The sequence below is a fragment of the Marmota monax genome, unplaced genomic scaffold, assembly GCF_021218885.2.
Source record: "Marmota monax isolate L192 unplaced genomic scaffold, Marmota_monax_Labrador192_F-V1.1 WCK01_AAM20220418_F8-fsc00039, whole genome shotgun sequence".
NCBI classification, from domain to species: domain Eukaryota; kingdom Metazoa; phylum Chordata; class Mammalia; order Rodentia; family Sciuridae; genus Marmota; species Marmota monax.
The window spans coordinates 1,466,198-1,489,940 of NW_026693602.1; the positions used below are offsets into that span (position 1 = coordinate 1,466,198).

At 37.2% G+C, this 23,743-nt stretch overlaps 1 protein-coding gene across 2 annotated transcripts in view; it reads left to right on the plus strand.

Annotated features, from left to right (window-relative positions):
• LOC124103095 (glycophorin-A-like) overlaps positions 1-23,421 on the plus strand; it is a 29,914-nt gene extending 6,493 nt beyond the window's left edge. For both annotated transcript variants that reach the window (XM_046459582.2, XM_046459583.2), the window contains 5 exons: positions 14,341-14,430; positions 15,965-16,000; positions 17,425-17,510; positions 18,868-18,946; positions 22,175-23,421. In XM_046459582.2, coding sequence (XP_046315538.1) covers positions 14,341-14,430; positions 15,965-16,000; positions 17,425-17,510; positions 18,868-18,946; positions 22,175-22,179 — 296 coding nt within the window. In that variant the 3' untranslated portion in view covers positions 22,180-23,421. The remainder of the gene's footprint in view (positions 1-14,340; positions 14,431-15,964; positions 16,001-17,424; positions 17,511-18,867; positions 18,947-22,174) is intronic.
• The last annotated feature ends 322 nt before the right edge of the window (positions 23,422-23,743 follow it).

Consider the following 23,743-nt stretch of genomic DNA (forward strand, 5'->3'; position numbering starts at 1 on the left):
TTACAATATTGTGCTGCAATCAATATTAGTTTTCTAAGGTATTGCAGGGTTTAAATTTTTTTCCCTTTAACGATTTTTTTTCTTAACTTTTTTTTTCACATGAATTTCTCATTTTATTTATTGTACTATGGATTCGATTCTACTGTCTATGTGATTTCTACTTTGGGTTATTTATTAAAAATTTCTTTGTAACCCAAATTATTGTATGGAAACACTGGAAAAGTAGGTGCAGCCTTTGTTTATAGTTTGACAAAGTTCTATAAATAGATATTTAATACACTTTGATATGCTCATGGCTGAGTCTGTTTGTGTTGGTATAACAAAATACCTGAGCCTGGGTAATTTATAAGCAATAGAAATTTATCACTCATGGTTCTGGAAGCTGAGAAGTCTAAGATCAAGGTGTGATGGGACTGGTGTGTGGTGAGAGTTGTTGTCTGCTTCAAGGTGTTGCCTTGTGGCTCTTCCTCCAGAGGGGAGGAGTGCTGTGTCCTCACATGGTGAAAAGAAACAAACCCAGTTCCTCAAGTCCTGCTATAAAGTCCCTAACCCAGAGCCCTCGTGAGTTAATCTCTCTTAAAGGCCCTGCTATCCAAGTAGCTAATGAATTTCAGTGGATGGATTTGGGGGTGCACAATCAGAGCCTAGCAGTTTATCCCCCAGATTTGGATACAATAAATTAGTTTCTGTAGGTAGTTAGGTTCTGAATGACAAGAGCCAACACGAATAAAGCACTTACTTTGTGCCAGTGACTAACATACACTTACAGTTTTTAGTTAGAGTGAAAAACGAATGACACAGTGTTCATCACTGTGACTACTTTTCAGTGTCTGGTTTGGTGGCATTTAGTAGTTCACTCTACACGTTTGTCAGCACTATCTTGTTTCAGAACATCTTCAGTATTCTAAAAAGGAAATCCCAAACCCATTATCAGTCTCTCACCATTCCTATTCCCACCAGCCCCTGGATCACCAATGATTTGCTTTCTACCTGGATAGATTTACCTGTTTTGAATATTTTATGTAATAGAACTGTGCAATGGTAGCCTTTTGCACATGGCTTCTTTCACTTAGGATAATGTGTTTCAGGATCATTCATCCACATTGAAGCATACAGTATTCATTTGTTTTCATGGCTACGAATTGTCCCATTTTATGGATATACCAAATATGTTTATTCATTCATCATTGAGTAGAAATTCAGGTTATTTCTAACTTTTGGCTATTATGAATTATGCTACTCTGAATATTCCTGTACTAATTTTATTGGAACACACAATTTCAATACTCCTGGATATATACCTAGAGGTAGGATTGTTGGACCACAGTATTTTATGTTTAGCTTATTGAGAACCACCAAACTGTTTTCCACAGGAGTCTACTATTTTACATTCCCACCAATAGTGTATGAGGGCTCCAATTTCTCCACATATTTGCCAACCCTTGTCATTTTCCATTTTAAAAATTACAGATGCTGCTCTACTTACAATGGGAAACCTATTTTGACTTACAACGTTTTCAACTTACAATGGGAAACCCGTTATGAAAATAATACAAGTCAAAAATGCATTAATCCATATAGAGCACAATTTTTCAAGTCACTGATTGTACACAAAGTATTTTCACACCATTCGTATCTTCATGAATTGCATTCTTCCATCATGTATAATAAATTAGAATAAATAATTTAACTTTAAAAAGTATCTGAAAAGGGTAAAAAATATGCATTAATACAACTAAACTACTGAACATCATAGCTTAGCCTTTCCTGCCTTAACACATACATTAGCCCATAGTTGGGCAAAACCATCTAACACAAAGCCTATTTTATATTATAAAGCATTTTGTATCTCTGTAATTTATTGAATACTGTACTGAAAGCAAAAAAAAAAAAAACAGGATTGTTCTATGGGGTGTGCTTTCACATCATCATTTGCTTAAAATCATAAGTCCAACCATCGTAAGTTGAGACTCTCTATAGCCATTCAATAGAGATTCTAACATGGAATTTCATTGTAATTTTAATTTGCATTTCTCTAATATTCATAGATGGTTCAGCTTTTCATATGGTTTTGTATTTTGAATATATTCTTTGGAGAAATGCTTGTTTAATTTCTTAGTCCATTTTTTTAAAAAATGTGTCTTTTTGTTGTTGAGTCAAGAGAGTTCTTCCTGTGTTCTGGATATAGTCTATTGTCAGATATAGAATTTGCAAATATTTTTTTCCATTCTGTGGGTCATCTTGACTACTTTAGATGGCATCCTTTGATGCATAAAAGTTTTTGCTTTTGATAAAGTCCAATTTATCTCTTTTTTTACTGCTTATGCTTTTGATGTCATATCTAAAAAACTTTACCAAATTCAATGCCATGAAGATTATTCCTATGTTTCCTTCCAAGAATTTTATAGTTTTGATTCTTATATTTAGATTGTTTATTACTTTGAGTTAATTCTTGAACATGGTGTTAGGTAAATGTCCAACTTCATCCTTTTGCACGCAAATATCCCAGTTGTCCCAAAATCACTTATCGAAAATTATGTTCTTTCCCCTCTTTATAGTCTTGGATTCTTTTTCAGAAATCAATTAATCATTGATTTCCTCTAGAACCTCAATCTTATCCCACTGAGCTTTAGTCTATCCGTAGGGTGACAACAAACTTTTGATTACTGTTATTTCATTGTACATTTTGAAATCAGGAACTATAAGACTTCAAAGTTCATTCTTCAAGATTGTTTTGGGCCACTTGAGTTTCTAAAAGTTCTTTATGAATTTTAGGATTGGCTTTTCCATTTCTACAAAAATTTACATTCATTTTTAACTTGTTAGATCTCAGCTAGTCTTAGTTGGAGTAGTTTAAACCCAAGCAGTCTTAGGCTAGAGTCTGCACTCAGTGAATCCATTGTATTGAAAGTTGGCTCTTGTTTGTCTCACAACATTATCGCTTATTCTGCTTGTTTTCTCTAAGGTAATATCTTTCATAAGAGTTGATGGCCTGTCTTCCCCTTGAGGTATAGCTAATGGATTAAATATAATTACTATTTTAGGGTTTTTTTTTTTTACATGAGCTAATTGCTTTTAAAATCTGGGGGCTTTGATGTTACCACTTATTTCCCTATGGTTATTATATTTGAAAGTCAAAAGACAATAAACATAAAATGCAAAACCTGAAAAGCACAACTACTCAAGATTCCTGGATCATGGCTCCATGAATGTATCATGGCATTGATATTGCCTCTTGTTGGGAGAAATACCGCAGAAATCCACCCCTTGTCTTCTTTCTGAACTATTCTGTCAGATACAGATCTCAAAGACATTTCTTCAGGCAGTGCTGCCGTGTCCCTTCAAAATGCATATATGGGGTTGGGGATGTGCTCAGTGGTACTGCACTTGCCCAGAATGGGTCAGGCCCTGCATTCAATTCCCAGTATTGAAAAGAAAAAAAAAGGGACAAAGTGCATATATGTGAAATGTGGAAGGCATGATGAAGTCTACCCTCACTTATTCAGAAAGAAGTAGAAATAAGTAGCTTGTGATGGCAAGGCAGATATATTTCTGATCCTTTCAGTGGTTTTTGTTTGTTTGTTTGTTTTGTTTTGTTTTTTTAATCTGTCACAATTGGGGACATTTGTTAAAATTTTTTATTGTTATTATATTTCTGCCAATTTCTTTTTTCTTTCTTTTATTGTACCAGGGATTGAACCCAGGGTTGCTCAACCATTGAGCCACATCCCTAGATTTATTTTTATATTTTATTTTGAGACAGATATTTTATTTTAAGTTGTTTAGCACCTTGCTAAATTGCTGAGGCTGGCCTCCTGCCTCAGCCTCCCCAACTGTTGGGATTACAGAAGCACAGAACCATGTCCAGCCCAATTTCTTTTTTGCTTTCTTTTTTGTTATGGGGCTATAATAGGTCATATTTACCTGTGCAATGTCTCCTTTAACAATATAAATTTGTTCTCTTCTTCTTTCCAATGTCTTTGCCTTTAATCCTACTTTGTATAATATTAACATTGTGATTTGTTGTTAGTTCTCTACTTTTATTTATATAATATACCAATGCTCATTTTTAAAACACATTAGCCTTCTTTTGTGTTCTTCATGACCTAGTATGCATCTACTGAGGGTTTTTTAACCTCTTTAACCTTAATCTAAAGGTTTATGTCTTTTAATACAGAGAATTAGGAATTCATGAATGACACTTAGAATCCTGTTTATGTTATCTTTATTCCACATGTTAGTATATGGTTCCTCATTTCTTTTTTTTTCTTTTTTATTTTTTAATTTTTTATTGTTGGTTGTTCAAAACATTACATTGATCTTGATATATCATATTTCACACTTTGATTCAAGTGGGTTATGAACTCCCATTTTTACCCCATATACAGATTGCAGAATCACATCAGTTACACATCCATTGATTTACATATTGCCATACTAGTGTCTGTTGTGTTCTGCTGCCTTTCCTATCCTCTACTACCCCCCCTCCCCTCCCCTCCCCTCCCCTCCCCTCTTCTCTCTCTACCCCCTCTACTGTCATTCATTTGTCCCCCTTGTATTATTTTTCCCTTTCCCCTCACTTCCTCTTGTATGTACTTTTGTATAACCCTGAGGGTCTCCTTCCATTTCCATGCAATTTCCCTTCTCTCTCCCTTTCCCTCCCACCTCTCATCCCTGTTTAATGTTAATCTTCTTCTCATGCTCTTCGACCCTACTCTGTTGGTTCCTCATTTCTAATCTTCATATATATACTCTAATTTATTTCTCTTAGCCTATAGTGTGCTTCGAAAGGTAATTAACATCACCATGTCAATTATCCCATTGTCTGACTTTATGTTTTTAAAAGCATCTATCTGAGAAATCCCAGACATTAACTTGCATCACACACACACACACACACACACACACACACACACTTTACCTGCTCTCAGGATTCTGTATAGACTGGATAAAATTGTACATGTGCCATTTGGCCAATGGCTTGTGGAAGCCTTGGATGGATTTCAGGTGCATCATGAGCTATCAATTCTCTTAGCCAAATATTCAGATAGACTACACTCAGGCATATCAATCTCAACACATAAACAGGTATGGAGAAACAGTGAGTGAACACTACAAGTCATTAACACACATGCATATATATGTGCATGCACGAACCAAAGTCCCATGAAACGATACCTGTCCTTATGATGTGTAACATACTTTGATCTTGTCTGCTTTGTGCAACTTGATTTTTTTTTAGCAACAACCCAGTGAACTTATCTCATGGCCCATTAGTGCAAGAATGCACTACCTTTTTATTTTTCATTAGAATTCTTTTCATCCTGTCCAACTTCCTTCAACTCAAAATGTGTGCAGAATTCAGCTACAGAAATGCCAATGTTGGAATCATCTCTGGAGATGCAAAAAGTACTGGGGATTAGCTTCCATATCCAGGGATTCTAATTGTACCACTGCAGGGCCCAGCAAACTATGGCCTGTGGGCCAAATCCAGCCCACCACCTGCTTTCAGACAGCTTTGCTAGTTAAGAATGATTTTTACATTTTAAAGTGCCTAAGAAAATATCAAAAAAAGGAATAATATTTTGTGGCACATGAATATTATGTGTTCATAATTCATCTTTGGGACATGGCCATACACATTCATGTGTGTTGTGGTTTGCATATCAGCTGTAGCTGCTTTTGTATAACAATTCAAAATGAAAACATTAACAATAGTTTATGAGTAGTCATAATAGAGAGCTTCTGGCCTGCCAAGCCTAGAATTTTTATTTTCTCTCCCTTTGCAGAAAAAGGTCCTATATATACTCTAATTTATTTCTCTTAGCCTATAGTGTGCCCTGCCCTAAGGGATTCCCCATCTATAATTTTAAAAGCTGAGTAGTAGGCTATCCAAGCAAGTTCCTGTGGAGATTCTTGAAGCTGTTCCCAGGTGGCAGTGAGGCTCCAGGCTACATCCAGGTCAGCCTCCACCGAGCAAGTCAGCTTAGTCTGATAGCCACATTAAGGAGCTTATCCTTGAAAAGTGCTTAGTGTGAAATTGTGTGTGTGTGCGTGCATGTGTGTGTGTGTGCATGTGTGTGTGTGTGTGTGTGTGAATATGCATGTGATGGGGGAGGATGTGATGAGGGAAGGGCTCTAGAACAAAACCACAAGAAATACCTTCATTTAAGATGACAAATGGTGGCCTGGGGATGTGGCTCAGTGGTTGAGTGCTCCTGAGTTCAATTCCTGGTACCAACAAAACAAAACAAAAAGATGGCAAATGGTGTTGTTTCTCCAAGTAAATCAGACCAATTGCACAATTGCATCCCAAAGCTGTTTAAGTTCTCAATAAAGGGAACATAAGAACCTTATCTTAGTTTATGTGAAGTTTCTTAACATAAGATTGGACCTTGAAGACCAGGGAAATAAAGTTTATGTATGCTAGTCTGGGCTGGAGCATCTGCTCTCATGACTGGCAACTCATTAGAACCCAATGCCTGGACAGCACAGCCAACTCCACTATGCAGGCAAGAGCAAGAATGTCTACCCTGGTTTCTATGTTACTGTATGTCATTGTTCATCCAGCATCAGGAAGTGTCCATCGGTGGTGTGAAGACTTTGGGATAAGTTTTTATTTTTCATTAGAATTCTTTTCATCCAGTCCAACTTCCTTCAACTCAAAACATGTGCAGAATTCAGCTACAGAAATGCCAACATCTTTTTAAAAAAAGCTGACACATCCCAAATAGGTGAAATCCCCTTTTGTTCTGAGGATCCTTTGATAGGCGGGAGGAACCAGAGTAGCATATGTTTGGCTGGATAAAGGGAGATTCCAGTCAACAAATTATTGCTAACTAGAAATATCTGCCTTCCAATATGTGGCTTTACTACTCCAGGTCACCCTGTAATTCCGTGTTAGAGGCACGGCCCTCCCCTCTCTGGCTATGAAGAAGGTGAATTGTTTTATTTGTATCTTTTCTGTTATCCTTGACTTGCTGTAAGTGAAGCCTTGCTTGAGAGTTAGTTGCTTATCATTTGGGTACAATTTAAGCTACTTGTAAAAAAATATAGTTGGTGCCCTCATTCTTTTTATTCTGCACGAATCAGAGTAGATATTGGCAGATATTTTTTTCTTTAAACAGATCTGTATTCTGTCACTTAGCAGCTGCACGACCTTGAGCAAGTTAAGCAATGCTTCTGGTCTTTGTTTTTCTTTTCTACAAATAATAATTAATATTATTATTAAAAATAAATCATCCACAGATTGCTTTGAAGGTGACAAGAGTGGGTATCTCCTGTGCACAATTAGTGTTAACTATATAATCTTTGTAGGCATACAGATTTTCACGGTTTTGAAATAGTGAGGTTCCTTAGAAGATCCATCCCATTATTCTCACATAAGTGGGGAGACAACTGAGGCCCAAATAAGTACAGCAACTTGCTCAGATCCTCTGGTCATTTGGTGACAACAGCAGAACTAGAAATCTGATCTCCTTTCTCCCTGGGACAGTGTACAGAAATCTCCCTTGCTTTCTCTCTCTGTACTGAAGGTGTACAGTTGCTGGGATTGCAGGCTGACTTTTCTCTCCAACCCTACTGCTCAGGTATGGTTTAGGACAATGAGGATGACCAGAAACTGGGCAGAACAGAGCCAAGCTGTGAGGTTCAGGGTTTCATGAGGGGAGCTGCAGTCCTCCTAGGCCACAACAACCTCCAGCCAGTTTGGATAGAAAGTTATTCTTCCCCAAGTCAGGGAAGGCAGCAGTGTGATCAAATGGGTGCATGGAAACTGTCAACACATGCCAATCCATAGGTGAACAGAAACTGGCTCACTGTATTTGGCAACTGTCCCACCAATTGCACCAATTAATAGGCTATGCTCTTCCATAAAAGCTGTTGACTGGAGAGTTCATACAAAAGGTGCTGAGGGTGATCCAAAACCCATGGCTCCAATGCTAACACATGTACCACTTTATTCTTTAGAAAGTCCAATATTTCTAAAAAGCAATTGGCTGCTTCAGCTTAATAAAACCCTTCCTAAAAATAAAAATGAATGACAATGATATGGGCATCTGACTATATTATTACAATTTGACCCAGACTGAGCTTGTCAATTTTGGGGCTCAAGAAAAAAAGATACCGCCCTTAAAATACTGCTCCCTGGCAATGATCTTCAGACATCTCTTGACACAGGCAAGATTCCATTTACACGCTCATTCTGTAGAAGGCAATGAGATCTGTCAGAAAAAGCATAAAGTTGGAAGTCAGTGGATACAAATTTTTGTCCCAGTTTTACCACAAATGAGCTGCCCAAAACTTCTACTGATAAAATTTGTGGTCAATTTTCATGGTCATCTTAATGTCAAGAAACTGTGACACTTTAGAACATAGAGTTATGTGACTTGGAAACTATGTATAGCATTTTCTACGCAGGGTGTATCCTTGGAAAGGTTTGCTTTTGCAAGATAAGACTTGTATCAAGTGCAAGTTGGGAAGGAACTAAAACTAAGCCAGCAGCTGTGTGACCTGACTTTATCATATTGTGACAGGAGCCCAGTCACTAGAATTATTGCCATGGAGAAAACTGCAGAACATTTGTCCAATAGTGCATTTGACTTCTATTCTTTCTAAATATATTTCACATTAGAAATGTCAATAGGGTGGGAAGGATGGGTGATCCAATGAATAGAGCATAAAACGGGGGGCTCAGAGTTGCACCACCGTTCTTAGTTGTATCCTTAATACAACTAATTCTGGGTCTACAATCACCCTGTCCCCTCCTTGGTACCATGGAAATTGTGGCAGCAGCCTGCTCATGTTCCCTCCCCCACCATACAGACTTCACAGGGTGGTCAGTTTTTGTGAGCAAATGTGATTTCAGAGAAGTGAGGATAAACAACAGTAGAGGTGAGATATTCAGAAACACCTCTGATGTTATGCACAGGAAAGTTATAAGATGATGTAACTGTACACATTTGGAATATTTCATTTCCTGGGAGGTATACCAATTCATTTCACTCTTCCCAAACTCAAAATTTTATGATTCAGTTTAGGGCACAGATATGTAGTACTTTGTATAAAGTACCATAGCCAATGCCATTGCATTTGGGGACTGGGAATGCGATTTTAAACTAGGTGTTTGAGACCTTGCTAATCTGACCAAACCTACCCTTTTAATTTCTTTTTTTTTCACTAATGTGTCTCTTGAGCCTTAAATTCTTACCAATCTCAAAAGGTTTTCTTGGCCTGATGGTTGCCTCCACATGAATGAATACACATTGTACTCTCCAGTCTCCTATTTTAGCCTGGGCTGTTTCTTTATCTAAATTCCCCCCCCCCCCCCCCCCCGCCGCATGCACATCTCCATCTAAAACTCTAACCCTCCTTCAGTGTTCACTGACAGATATGCTGAAACATCTAAGAAATCTGGAAGGTGGGAATAACATTGGGAATCAGCAGGACTGAGTCTCAGTTCTGTCCTTACCTGCTAGAGAATCAGTTAATTTTTTTTATGATACCAAATGTCTTATTTGTAAAACCAAAGAGTTGGAGTAGGTGTTCTGTGAATAGCCTTCTAGCTGAAAGGTACATTCTGAATTCAGCAGGATAATATTTAAGCCAACCTTTAAACTGGGAACAATGGAAAGAAGTTTCTGAATGCTGTTTTAGGTACAGAAAGCTAGGAGCCCTGAGCACAAAAAATACCCAAAGGAAGAGAGAAATTCTTCGGGAAACCCAATATTTAAGAAGTTTAGGCAAACTACGTTTGTTTTTTAGTAGTTACAAATTTGCTTGGATGTTTCCTATGAGTTAGTAAAAATCCCTGTTCAAAATTTACATATTCATAAATATTTTTGAGCCATGCACAACTGAATATGTCCACAGATGTCTTTTAGTTCAGCAGAGACTTAGAACTTAGGACAGGCAGATGGAAGTGTGGTTGTTGCTATCAAGTGTAGTATTTGAACATAACTTGGTGATTATTGGGGGAACACATTGTAGGACTTGAGTTTCCTTCCTTACCTGCAATCTTGAAAGTAGCTTAAGCATCTGAGGTTGAATAAACAGATATTTCTTTTGTTTGTCCTTTTAGGTAAACTGTGGGGTTTTGTTGTTGATTTGTTTTTCCCAACCAGATGCTGGTTTACTTAATTTGAGGATTGTTGATAAAATTCTTTCAATTGTCCCAAGTGAATCTTATCTTGGAATACCTAGCAAGTTATTTAAGTTTTAATTAATTACTAAAAAAAATGTAAGCAGAAAGAAAAGCTTATTTTTGTGATTGGAGCTATTGTTCTTTCAAGCTGACAATGTTTTATAAAGTACAGATTTTCAATAACAAGTCTCTGTGCCCTCCTGTTACTGCTAAACCAAACAGGGGTATAATTCCTGTTGGAATGCTTATGAGGTTTTCTATCTTTCTCAGACAATGGAGGAAAAACTATGACCAAGATCATTTTATAGGTCAGCTACTGTTATTAGATTATTGAGAAAATGATATTAAAAATGATTAAAATATTAAAATAAGGAAATAAGCATTTGTGCATTTATTTCCTTACTGTGTTGACTTAGGTGACTATGGAAAGAAATTGTATCAAAGCAACTAAATCTAAAGAATTAATCAAAACAAGTATTTTTAGGACCATAAATGGTAAATTTCAGTCTCAAATTTGGCCACCGATCCATTTTGTTAAGTGCAAAGATAAAACATGACGTGCTCAGATGGGACTAACGTGTGTACAGTTCTTGGAAATTGCCTCAAGGACAGTGTTCCCCTAAAGAATGTGTTGCCTTCGATGTCAGAAAGTCCCCAGGTCTGACTAAAATTTAGAACCTTGCTAGAAGTTTGGGTGGAAGGTACCTCCATCTGAGTTGGAAAGACAGGCACTGTGGCCCACCACAGGACAGGTTTTAAAGCCAGTGTCAGAGTAGGAATTCTGCTCTGTAAACTTGGGCACAGTTTTTGATCTTTAGAACTTCAACTTCTACTTCTTCTGAACAAAATTTCCACTCAATGCTCTTTTTCCTCTGAAGAATATTCTACCTGTTTGCTAGGGGGTGAAAATTGTTTTGATAAAGTTCAAAACTTATTTAATGAGCTTTTTCTGTCTTTCTCCTGAAACATTTTCTCATTTTGTTACTGCCCCCCCCCCAAAGTTACATATGCTTTGCTTATAAATGTAAAATATTCTTTTTACCTTCTTTGACTTTGTTTATACTTAAAAGTATAAAAATGCTAGTTTTAAGAGATTTAGATTCTATTTGGGGGCATTGGCCATATTCCTTTTTATAAATGGCTATAATTTTCTGTCCTTCTAAGTCCCTAGGCTACAGGCCAGCTTCATGGAAGGCAACATCAGGTAGTGATAAGCACCCACTGTAAGGCCAGGGTGGTGGTGAGGTGATTTGTCCACACAGGGGCTGCTTATCTGGGCCACTCGTGATCACACGAGGGGTGCTCTTATGCAGATGTCTGGGCATGCTTTCCTTTGCCACACACTTGGTGGTTGTTGGGGGAACACATTGTAGGGTTTGAGTTTCCTTACCTTGAATTTTGAAAGTAGCTTAAGCAGCTGAGGTTGAATTCTTCTCTATGCTGTTGACCCTGGTCTTCTCCAAATGGAAATTTGATTTAAACCCCGATTGGCTTTTCATTGCTGAAGGATGAAGTCCACATTCCAAAGCCTGGTTCCTAACATGTGGTGCTTCACCTGCTTCAGCCTTGCTCTCTGCTGTGCGCCCACATCTCAGTTCTTTTTTGCCACACATCATGCCACAGCCACGAGGTCACTTGCAGTTCTCCCAGTTTCCAGTGATATCTCAAATTCCAGGACATTGCTGAAGATGCTGACTCTATATCTGCATGTCCAGAACAGTGAGCTTGGTGACATCCTACACCTCTTTCAAGATAAATTCAAAGAACATCTTTTTGAGGTCTTTCCATGGTTTCTCCATCAAATATTTAAGTGTTGTCTCCCTTGTGCCCCCACTTCTTTCACCATCCTAAAGCACTTTGGTAGACTTAAATACTTGTCCTCTACTGAGTTAGAATATCCTTGAAAAAAAAAAACTTTTGTAAATGAATGGACAAATAAATGAACACAAAAGTTCTTCAATAGCCTTCAAGGCCTAAGAAACATACCTGGATTTGAAAGAGTCAGTCTTGAGACTTTATGGGGCCTTTTCCCTATCACCCTGAGCACTGAGGACTTCATGGAGATTTCAGATTAAATCTAATGAGGGGAGATCAGGGAAGTCCTTTTGAATGAAGTGATATTGAACCTAGACTTGAAAAACAGCTAGGCGAGGTTGGGGAGGGAAGGATTTCTGGTGCAACAAGAACAGGCACAAAGGTTTGGATATGGAAAGGACGTGAGGCTTGGAACATACAGCATGCTTCCACCCCCAGAGAGAGAGGAGCAGAGTGTCCAATCAAGCAGGTGTGGACTAGATAACACAAGGCCTCCTTGGTGTCCATGAAGAACAGTGAGGTTCCATTCCACAGACTGAATGCATCTCCCTAGTGGAGTCCCACAGAACCCCACTCGGGTGGTGCCCAAGGTCCTGTGGAACAGTTAGAAAACCTGGAAGAGGCATGTTCATAGTCATAGCCAGAACTCCTAGAGGGCCTCAGTTAAACGTTTAGCATTCAAACCGTTTAATACTCTGATCTTTATGTTTCATGCAAAGTTTTCATTAGATTTTTTTCCTTCTAGTTATAAAAGTGTGTGCTCATCATGGAAATGTTGAAAATGTTTTGTTCATCTTTTATGGACACAGATTTTTCTGATGGTTGCTCTCGTTTTCTATAACATACCCTTTGGCATTTGGCTTAATTCATTTTGTTCATTTGCAAACACAATCATTTCATCCTCTTATAATAATTTGATCACTTATAACTATTCATGTTTCACTGGACATCTTTCATGTTCCAGCACTGTTTAGTACTGAGGATATTCTAAACAAGCCAGCCCTGGAGTCTTGGGAACAAGTTTTATGTATTGGAAGAGTCCATTTGGTGTTCACAAGAGACTGTAGGTGTGTCCCCAGTGTGAATGACCTACACTGAATTGAAAGATCTACACCAGGAGTGGAGGCTTAAGGGCAGAAATCATAGAAGGGGGTGGTTGGGAATGGAAGGGCAGAGGAGGGAGCAAGCTTTATGTGCCTGTTTCAGTTGTATTCCTGTGCAGTCAGCCTGAGGCTGACCTTGAGTTCTTGTTAAAAGCCTGCCCGTTGCTTCTGACCTTCAGCACATCTGATTTCTTTCTTCTGGTTATTTTGCTATCTGTTCTCGTAACACTTTCATAGATAGATATAATTTCTCAAACTGCACACCTTTACAAAATACGATGGATAGCCCATATTCACCACTCTCTAGTAGTAGGTGGTAAGCTAAAGCTCATATCTAACTTTACTAAGAGATATAGTTTATTTTTCTTCATCCATTACTATTTTTATAATTTGGGCACTCTTTTATTGATTTTAAGGAAAATATTTCTTTTCATAATGATAATCTTAATATTTTCTGAACCTCAAAAATCCCTGTCACCAGGTTAGTAGTTAAAAAATATTTATATATTTATACCTGAATATTAAAGAAGAATTTAGAAACATTTAACAATTATTTTGCATGATATTTAGTTAATTTGTGTGGCAATTATTCATATATATGCAGTGGAATCATGTGGAAAGCCTGATTTATATTCATTAGATAATGTGTCAGTCTTACCATTAGCAATTTCAGTATCTGCTTTTAATAACCCCGCAAGTATTCATGAGTAAGAAATTGGCAAAGCGTCCTACTAAGGGAAAAGGTGTGAGAAAGTGTTGAAAAGGCCACCTATCAACTTGCATAAGAAGCAGTGCATTTTTTTAAAAAATGTAGATCTTTTCCAAGTAAAAGAACAAGGTGAAGAAAAATGTCATAAGAAGAGAAAACATTGTGGACAGTTTGGGGACAATGAATCTTGTCTCCATGATTTGGGGGCAAACGGATTACTGGCAGCTGATTTGGGTACTCTGCCCTACAGAAGCAGAGGTGTCAAAGAAGAAGTGACAGTTGTCTGTGGATTTCCCAGGAAACTGAGCGTGCAGTGACACTGGTACATCCCAGGTGACACTGTCTCTGAGGAAGCCTGCAAAAAAAGCCTTCTGCCTCCAGGCTGAGGCAGGTGTTATCATTTTACAGCTGTTTAGAAAATGAGTCATACCTTATCTGTATGTCCCTGCTGGATAGGGATTCTGGAGTTGGCCCTGGGAGGGATGTGGAATAAAACTGTCTTTGGCAATATGTTTTAGGGTTTACTCAGTCACCTCATTCTTGACCCCTTTCTCATTTTCTATTTCATACAGTAAATACTTCCCCAAAGGTCCCTCCTACAATGAGTGATGAAGAGGCTGCTGTCACCACCGTAGACCCCTCCTACCCAGGAGCAAAACAAGGTTTGTTTTTATTTTAAGGATTGGATCTGAAGTTCTTATGCTGATACAGTGCTACTTAATGGGACCTGACACCGAGAAGTACAGGCTAAGTAGACGCCTACAGCAGAGGAAGTCTCATGTTGTAGCTCCTCCAGGAAACTGTGCATCCAGCTAAGGAACCTAGGTAACGCTGAGATAGCAGTAGGGGTTAAAGAAATTAAAACTGTCTAACAAAACACAGAAATGACAAATGGGACCATTCATCCCGCACAAAGTGATCCCAGAGTGTGGTACTGAGAACACCTGTGGGCAGGTCCAGGGGCCTCAGAACTGGCTGGCCCTGTTCCCCTGTAGACCTTGAGTGAATAGTTTTGCAGGGCTTCCATCCCATAACGTTAAAAGGAAGCCAATAATGCTTGCCTCACAGTGTTTCCCGAAAGATTAAGTAGGACCTATGTCAAAGTGCATAGCTCACTGCCTTGTCACAGTGCCTCATAAGTGATAGCTGTAAACCAAGCTGCGTGCTGAGATAAGGGTGGGCAGGTGCCACAACTCTCTCCTGATGGATATTCATATGCAGTGCTATGCGCCATGTATTCTATAAGCAACGGCTAGCATGGCATTTTGCTAAATATTTTCAAGCATTAATTAATTTATCCTCACAGGAACCTGAAGAGATAGGCATCATAATCTTCTTTTTGTGGCAGGGGAATACTAAAGCACCCATAAATTAAGTGAGGCATCTACATTACTGAAAACCATCTGTTTTCCTCCAAAGCCTATATACTCTGCCACAAAGAAAGAGAGGATAAGCTTCAATGAACCTGTATACAATGAACATGTACATGTGACTGCTAAAAAATGACAAAGCATAACCAAGTCCTTGTCCACATGATACAACATAGTGTGAAGTATGGTTTGTAATGGAATTCAAGAAAATTGTGTAGCTCTGGTAGTCAGAGGGCTTCATGGTGCCAAAGGGCATGTGGAGACAACAGAAAAAGAAATTCAAAATGTGGATGGATGGGGAAGGTTAAAGTGATTAGAATCCTCAGGCAGTTCTAGAAACTTCCACAGACAGGAAATCCAGGGAGTCCATTGGTAGAAGCTCCAGTGGGACACAATAAGGATTTGGATTCCGACAGCCCTGGGGCAGAGAGTTGGATAATTGACAGCCATAGGACCCCTCTTTGGGTTGAACTAGTGTGGAAGGCTGTTCGGTGTGTCTCCTTTCTTCTTGTCATTTTTACATTTGTTTAAAAGGCTCTGCTTCTTGTGGATGTTGATAGGTGGCTCTTTCAGTACTTTCTCACACCCTTTCTCTTAATTAAATAGTTTGCAAACTTCTCTACTTGTTAGTTAAAATTGCAAACTAAAATTACTAAGGTAAGACTGACACCTTCTAATAATTTTTATTAGCTTGATGTTAAAAATTGACCAAAAACCTGTAAAGCATGGTTAAGAAAAAGAACCCCCCTAAACAATCTAATTTAAAAAAATGGTTTCTGAGACATATCTTACTTTTCTGATTTATGTTGAAATTTTGTCTTTTTAGGAAGAAATCAAATTATACACCCTTTCTCTGAACCAGGTACGTTTGCATTTGCTATGGAAAGATAAGAATTCCATTTTAAATTACATATTGCTGCTTTTAAATACCCAAGGAACAAGAAGTAGCCATATTAAAAAGCCAGAAGAGTCTATGTCCTTAACCTTAGCCACAGAAAGTTGTAAAAGCAAGTAAATCTTTTCATTTAAGAGTTAACAGAAGCACTTCTAATTTTTAAAACAATGTGGAAAACAATACATGACCTGATAATTTTCTCTTAAGAAAAACTTCTACTTGACCATGAGAAGAGTCTCCTCCCTTATAAAAACAATTGAACCTCCCTCTTCCCTAACATAAAGAAAGCAAGGAGCTTAAAAATCACCTAATCAATTGGCACTGTGTCAAAGCTAAACACACGCCCTTCATGCCTTAGTCATGATCCATCTTGGCCTGGGCTCCCACACTGGGGGCTCCTTTTACCTCCACTGTAACTGGCGATGCTCCCTGCTCCTTAGGTGCTGCTATGGATCCAGCCAGTAAATTTATGTTCTCGTTTACTATTCTGCATTTCCAAGTCTTCCTTCACATTTGGCCCGTGTCCACATTTCACACAGGGGAAAAAAAAATGGAGGTAGAACTTCATCACCATTTCATTCATTAAAGCCAAGGGGGCTACACAGCATCAATGGGAGGACAGAACTTTTTTAAAAGCTGCTTTTGCTTTTCTAATCAAGAATAGATCTTTTCAAAATCAATTAACCAAATAAGTACACCATCTTCTCTTATATCCCCAGCCTTCAGTTGTCTTTACGAATATGGAGATTTCCTCTAACTTAATCGGTTTAAATTGCTTCATTCTCATAATGGATTTGAAAATATTTTTGGTCACTGTATCAGTGACTGTGCATAAAAATGCTATGGAAGAAACACAAGCTCAGAGTAGAGGTGACCTGGATTCCATAGCTTCCCTGGGCTTCATTTACTATTTGTAAACTGTTTCTGCCAGTTTCCTACCAAACTTATGATTCTGCAACCCATTGACCGACCTTGGATAGCCTTTGATACAGTAAAACATTGTTTTCTCTCGTAATGTTCAACTCATGAAAGTGTTTGTGGTTTTCCCCCTATCAAGGTAGATTTTCTACTTAGCACATCTATGATTATTCCTTTAAAGAGCACAGGACTTGAAATCAGAGCTCTGGGGTCTTGTTTCTGTCATTAACTAGTTGTGGCTTGGGTTAAAAAAAAAAAAAAGAATTTTATCACACAGAATTCGATTTTCCCAAAAGTTTATTGTAAAAAATCTCAATTTTTGAAAATAAAATATGCATAAAATTATGCTGTATTATGTATTTTTTTCTGAACAGGCAAGGAGATATCACTTATTTTACCTGTTTGATTTTTCAATTGATATGTGGTAGTTCACTTCACACTTTCATAATTTTCCTGCTCTTTTTCTCTCACAGTGATAATATTAATTATTTTTGCGGTAATGTTTGGTATCATTGGAACAATCCTTTTAATTTCTTTCTGTGTCAGGCGACTGGTCAAGGTAAGAATTCAGTTTTTAATTTTGCTGTATTTATTGATGTGAACAATTTTCGGTGGGCTTATTCTTCTGAATACAACTAAAACACATAGAGAAGCAAAACTGCATCAAACTCCAATTTTTTTCTCAATTAGACACATGAAGTCACTGAGTCACTCTAACAGAATTATTGCTTCTTCTTCCCCTCTGCCTCCTTCTCCCTTTCCCAATTTAAGGTAACCCCCATTTAGAAATCTATCCCCTATTTTCCCAAATACAGATAAAATAGTCATTTTTTTTATTTATACTATTTACTTAGCCTACAAAATATTTAAAATAATATTATATATTTAGATTGTTTAAAATTTTAATGCTTTACTATTCTCAAATTTCCCAAAGCAGATTTTTCAAAATCTACCCATGAATTTTTAGCCTGTGATTTTTAAAAATCTCTAAAGCTATTTTTAAATGCATGTGATACAGCTTCCCAAAATACATAACCTTCCACCTAAGACACAACATCTATCTGTGTAGTTTTGATGCTGTCCCTGAATCTGTATCCTACATCCTAAATTCCTAACTATATTAGATGGGTACAGTTGGGTGTGCATTCATCTTCTATTCTTAATCTCGCTCTGTGGTCTTTAGACCATAAGCACTATCTGAACTCTTTTTTAAAAAAGCTTATTCGCAGGGGTGACCACACAGCTGTGGTGGGGCCATATCAACATGAATGATGGCAAATCTACATACAGTGCTTCTTGTCTGCTTCCTTTTAAAGTCTTTCTCTAGGCAACTTTAATAATCACCCAATCCTATGATCTATGGTCATTTTCAAGTAAAGTTGTTTATTAACCTGAATTTTGAGAGATTTTTTAAAGTATTTGAATATGAGATGAATTCTCCTGTCTGAAGTATAAATATCAGAGGAAAATCATCTTCTATTTGAGAATACTTGCCAAAAGTATTCTCTTTTGGTCAGTGTTACAAAACCTGAAAAAGTCAATGAAATAGTTGGCAAAATCTAGAGAATTTTCTACGTGTTTACAGAAGAATTTTGTTCTGGTTAACGTAACTAAGGAATCATACCCTCATTCTTTTTATTTCTATCTTCACTATTCATTACAACAAGGACATATGGAAGAGTCTGTATATGGGGTGCTATTGCACCTACTGAATACCAAACACATTTTATTTAGAAATGTAAATGTAAGTTTAAATCAATGTTTATTAATATCTGTTAAAAAACTCTACAAAGTGAATTTCAGCCAAAAGGAAAAAATACTGTAGAAGAAATATTTTTAATCTGAGGTGTTTTAATTTTTATTGTCTTTGATTTTGAAATGTGATGCTAATGGTTTTCTGGTTTTTTTATTCATAGAAAAGTCCACCAGTCATAAAACCTGTCTCCTTGGAAGACACAGACTTGCCTTTAAATTCTGTTGAAATGGGACAGACAGGTATTTGTGTTGTCTTTTGCCTTTTGGGAGGGAAATTAATTAGTAAGCTATTTCTTTCTGAGCTGGGGAGGGGATAACCAATCAGAATTCATTTAGATTCTATTTTATTAATGTTACTTTTATAAGATTAATTTTTTGTAATGGGAATTAATTTTTTTGTAATGTGAAAATTGTCTTTATCTTAGTGAGATTCTTCCCTAGGCACAGAGTGTCTTTAAAAAAAGAAAGAAAGAAAGAAAAAGTAAATCAAATATAAGTGAAAGAGAAAAACCAAGTTCTTTTGTGTACTTCTTATTTCCCAAACTTCGGTGTTATGTATCTAGGAGACCCAACTCTGGATATAATTTGAATAGTTCAAATCCATATTCAAATCCATATTCCAACATTTATGAGTGTTGTAACCTTAGGCAAGCTCCCAATCCTCTTTTAACATGAAGATAGTGAAGTATCAACCTTCTAGAGCTTAGTGAGGATTAAATGAGCTACCATAGGTAAATAAAGCCTTTAAAACTGTTCTCGGCCATTTTAAGTGCCCAGCCTGGGAGCTGCAGGCTCCGTTCCTCAGTGACCTCCTCTGCGCAGCTGGCCCAGCTCTGGGCCCTGTTGTCACTTCCACTCCAGGGTGTGAAGTCAATGTGGAGAATTGCAGGTACATTTTGTTCGTGCAGAACAGTATCGATCCACATAGTGTTTTTCAAAAAGAGAAGTTATTGCCAACCTTTAAAAAGTTGGAGATTTTTACATTTTGAAAACAAATCCAGATATTAGTATTCCCTTGGGGGAAAATGTACCCTCATATCATCATGACAGCAATTCATAAAAGCTGAGGAGTGGCTGCTGTTTCTCCTGCTTCTCTAAATCCCCAGTCCATCGCAATTATTTCATTGATTATGACTTGTCACTAAGAAAGCGTATAGTGCCCAGCACATTTTGCCTGAAGTGTAAACCCAAGTAATATCTATTTTGGAAAAGGTCCACACCAAGAACAAATTTATGGAATGAGTTTGAGTGCTCAGCAAAAGGGATCTATTCTGCTTTCTACAAAATCAAGTCAAGTTTTTCCCATAATTATCAAAACTCATGCCAGATTGTGGATCCTGAAAACCTCCAGATTTCAGTTTCCACTCTGGATCAAGGACCTACCTTCTAAGAAATTGCTAGGTTTTCCAGACTTTGGGATCATAAAAAGTTAAAGTTTGAAAGATCTCTACCACACTACACAGTTACATGCAGGATTTGGCTCAGCAGAGTATCCTGTGATTTCTTAAAATTTAACAATGATTATTACCTAATTCCACAGTCTTAGGAAGTTCCTGTTACTAGAATGAATGGAATAGCTGCGATTCTCATTTAAAAGGATTAATTAAACTCCATCTGCAGATACTTAAAACAACAACAAAAGCTTTTGAGTCAGATGCCACATTCACTCTTGATTACCGTATAATGAGACCTGCAGCTGGAACAAATATCTGTAAAATAGCCCTCTTCTGTCTGCCTTATTAAAAAAGAAAAAAAAGTTTTGATGCAATTTTAAAAATGGAAGGATTGCCACCTAAATCCTAATATTTTGTTTCCAAAATTACTGTGCACTTCGAGCTACTTACTTATTATGGTGACATTATACCTTTTTATGTGGCGCTGAGGGTGGAACCTAGTGCCTCGCGAGCGTGCTAGGTGAGCCGCTGTACCACAACCCAGCCCCCCCCCCCTTTTTTTTAAAGGCAATCTTGACTTTCTGGGCAGTAGGCCATAAAAGTTGGGGCAGTTAATACACCACAGTGTATTAGAATGCCCTTGTAAATTTAATTCAATTAAATACAACAAGCATGTATTAAATGCTTACTGTGGACTGGGTATTACACCCACATTATGTACTCATATGAATCTCTGTCTTAAGAAGTTGAGAGTCTAATGGAGGAAAGAGAAGTGGTTATTGAAGGGAGTCATTTTAAGATAGAAGAGTGACAGGCAGAGGTAGCTAAGGTTTCTGGAAATGGAATCACATGGGGTCATTCATGAAGAAGAGATGGATATGACCCAGGGCAGGTAGTTCTAGTGGAAGGGCAGCTTAGCAAAACCACAGAAGAAGACAGAATACAGTGTCCCCAGGAATCACATGCACTTCACATCAGTAGGATGAATGCTCTGATTCATTCTCTGTTTATGTCTCACATATGTGTAAAGGCGAACCAGTGTAGAATCATTTAACTTCCCTTAACTTCCCTGTATTTGTGTAAATGAAATTACCCGCAGCATCTTAGTAAGTTTGTGAAATGAGTTCTAAAACAGAATGCCCCCCCACAGGAAATGCCAGAGAACCCAAAATCATTGAAAATGTTTTTGTCCATTTATGAAATATTTTTCTAAACTGATTTACAAGTCAAAGGCATGAAAGGTGAGAGTGACTGTTCCTTCTCAACAAGAATCAATGTTAGGGAACAATTAAGGTAATGAACTACTTTAACCTCCTTGAACTTGCACGTGCTTTGTGCTTAGTGAGGAATGAGAGTAAGTCATCTGCCACATGTGACCCCACTGGACCATCTGTCATAGGGAATGTTTGGGGTATAGTTCCTATAGCACTCAAATAAGAGAAAAGTGGAAAATGCCCTGTTTCTATAATAGTAAAGACTCTCGCATCCCTTTAATGTGCTCTCTGGGACATAAAAATTAGTCCAACCTCCCAAAAAGAAGGTGAAGATTCTGGGTACAGTGGGGAAGACGAGCTTATTTTTGCCCTTCTTTCATGCACTAGAATCAGAAAGGAACTCAGAAGTAAGTTTCCATGCAGGAAAAAAGAAAAAGAAAGAAAGAAAAAAAAGCTATTCCTAAAAAAGATCTTATAGCCTTGAGAGCTTGTCATTCAAACAGGCATATATAATTCAACCCATTCTGGTCTGCCTCATAGACCAGCTCTCTGTTACCTGTTAGCTTCCCAGCTCTTGAGACAGTAGGAGCAGAATAATTATATTTGTTTCTTATATAGGCTTCTAGAATAGATTTGCTAAAAAAAAATCTGTGTTTTCTTTACCCCCCCCCAAAAAAAATCTCCAATACAGCTAAATTGCATGGAGATGCCTTTCATCTTGTTTTACTACTTATATTCAAAGACAACTGTAAGAATTTAGAATCCTGAAATTTATTTTGTGCAATGATTTCCTTATGTGTTTAAAAATAACCATGTCATGTAGCACTCTTTTATAGCTCCTGCCTCTAATCTTTCTACAGAATAACCAAAGAGAATGTGCTCACCAAGCCAAATTTTGGAAGAATTCAAAGACATTAGTCAAGTGAAAAATGATCACAGAAATTGGAACCATCAGTAGATTATGTAGCTACCTACGTTGTACCATTTCAGGAAGCAAATTTCATCATAATGTGTTTCAGAGATTCAACCAAGAGGAAAAAAAATCTTTGCTCATTAATACTTCAAGATAAAGAGTGTACATTTCCTTGCATGCTTGCTTTTGTGTTAGCATAATTTTTATAATTAATTGCTTTAGGATATCTGACCTAAAATTTCTGCTGAATTCATCTGCTATTTTTTAAGACTGACTTATTCTATCCTATTATAATCTTAATGATTGCACTGTCAAACGAAGGTCTTATAACATCTCCTTTATGTATAAGTTCTTCTCTTTCTAAACTCTTAGGTTCACTTTCATTGTTTTAAATAAACTACAGGGTCAATGAAGTCCTCATTGTTTTCCTTCATTGCTGAACAGACAAGATGTAGTATTGCATTAATGATGATAATAGTTTACTCACATGAATAAAGCTTGCACTGGAAAAATGCCATAAATTATGTAATAACACATTTACACATTTATCGTTTAATGAATAAATCAATTAAAAAGACTTTTCCCATGAAAAACACAAATGGCCCATGTAAAATAACTTGTCTGACAGCAGAGTCCAACAGAAGCTCTGGCTCTTGTGTTGTTCTCCACTGGAGGTGATTTGTGTGAGTGATCAGGGTGTCCTGAGAAAGAGAAGAATGAATAGAATTTTCTCATGAATGAAATTTAATAACTCTTAAGGGCAGCAAGATGTACAAACTTGACATGCTGTTTTAATAGCTGTCTCCATGTTTCCTCAATTAAATTCTTTAATCCATCCCATTCCAGTTTCTCTCATTAATAAAATGCTTTAAATTGCCTAAAAGAAGTTTCTAGATATAAGAGGCTAAGGCTTTGTGGCTATATAGCTGTCACTCATTTAGAGCCAAACTTAAAAAGTTCATATAAAGGTAAGAAAGACCTTCCTGTGATAGTCTATTTTCCAAAAGAATAAGAATCAATGTTGCTTTACATTGCTGTGTGATAATTAAGTAAATAATTGTGTATTTATATCTGGGCCTGGAAACAAATTTATTTTTTAATAAATTTAAAAAAAATCTAAATCTCATATTTTCAGAGAATGTTTTTGAATTAAATCACCTATTTAAAATAAAGTGAAAAAAGAAGACAACATGACTATTGGTATGTATTTTTGTGAAATAGCTTTAAGAATGTTATTAGGTTAATTTAATCCAATGAATGACCCAAGGGTCAAGGCACTTTCAAGTATACTTTGTAAAATAAACATAAAATGTTGAACTAAGAAAGGACATAAGACTAACCTTGTCTCTAAAGTAATTTATAAGTCACAGACAATAAGAGGTGAGAGGACTGTACTGTCTCCACCAGAGCAACAGAATTCAGAGGATAATTAAAGTACAAATTGCTTTAACCTCCTTGAACTTTTCTGGCCAGTTTCTCTGTCCTTCTTGATGTGAACTTTTCACATCTAAATTTG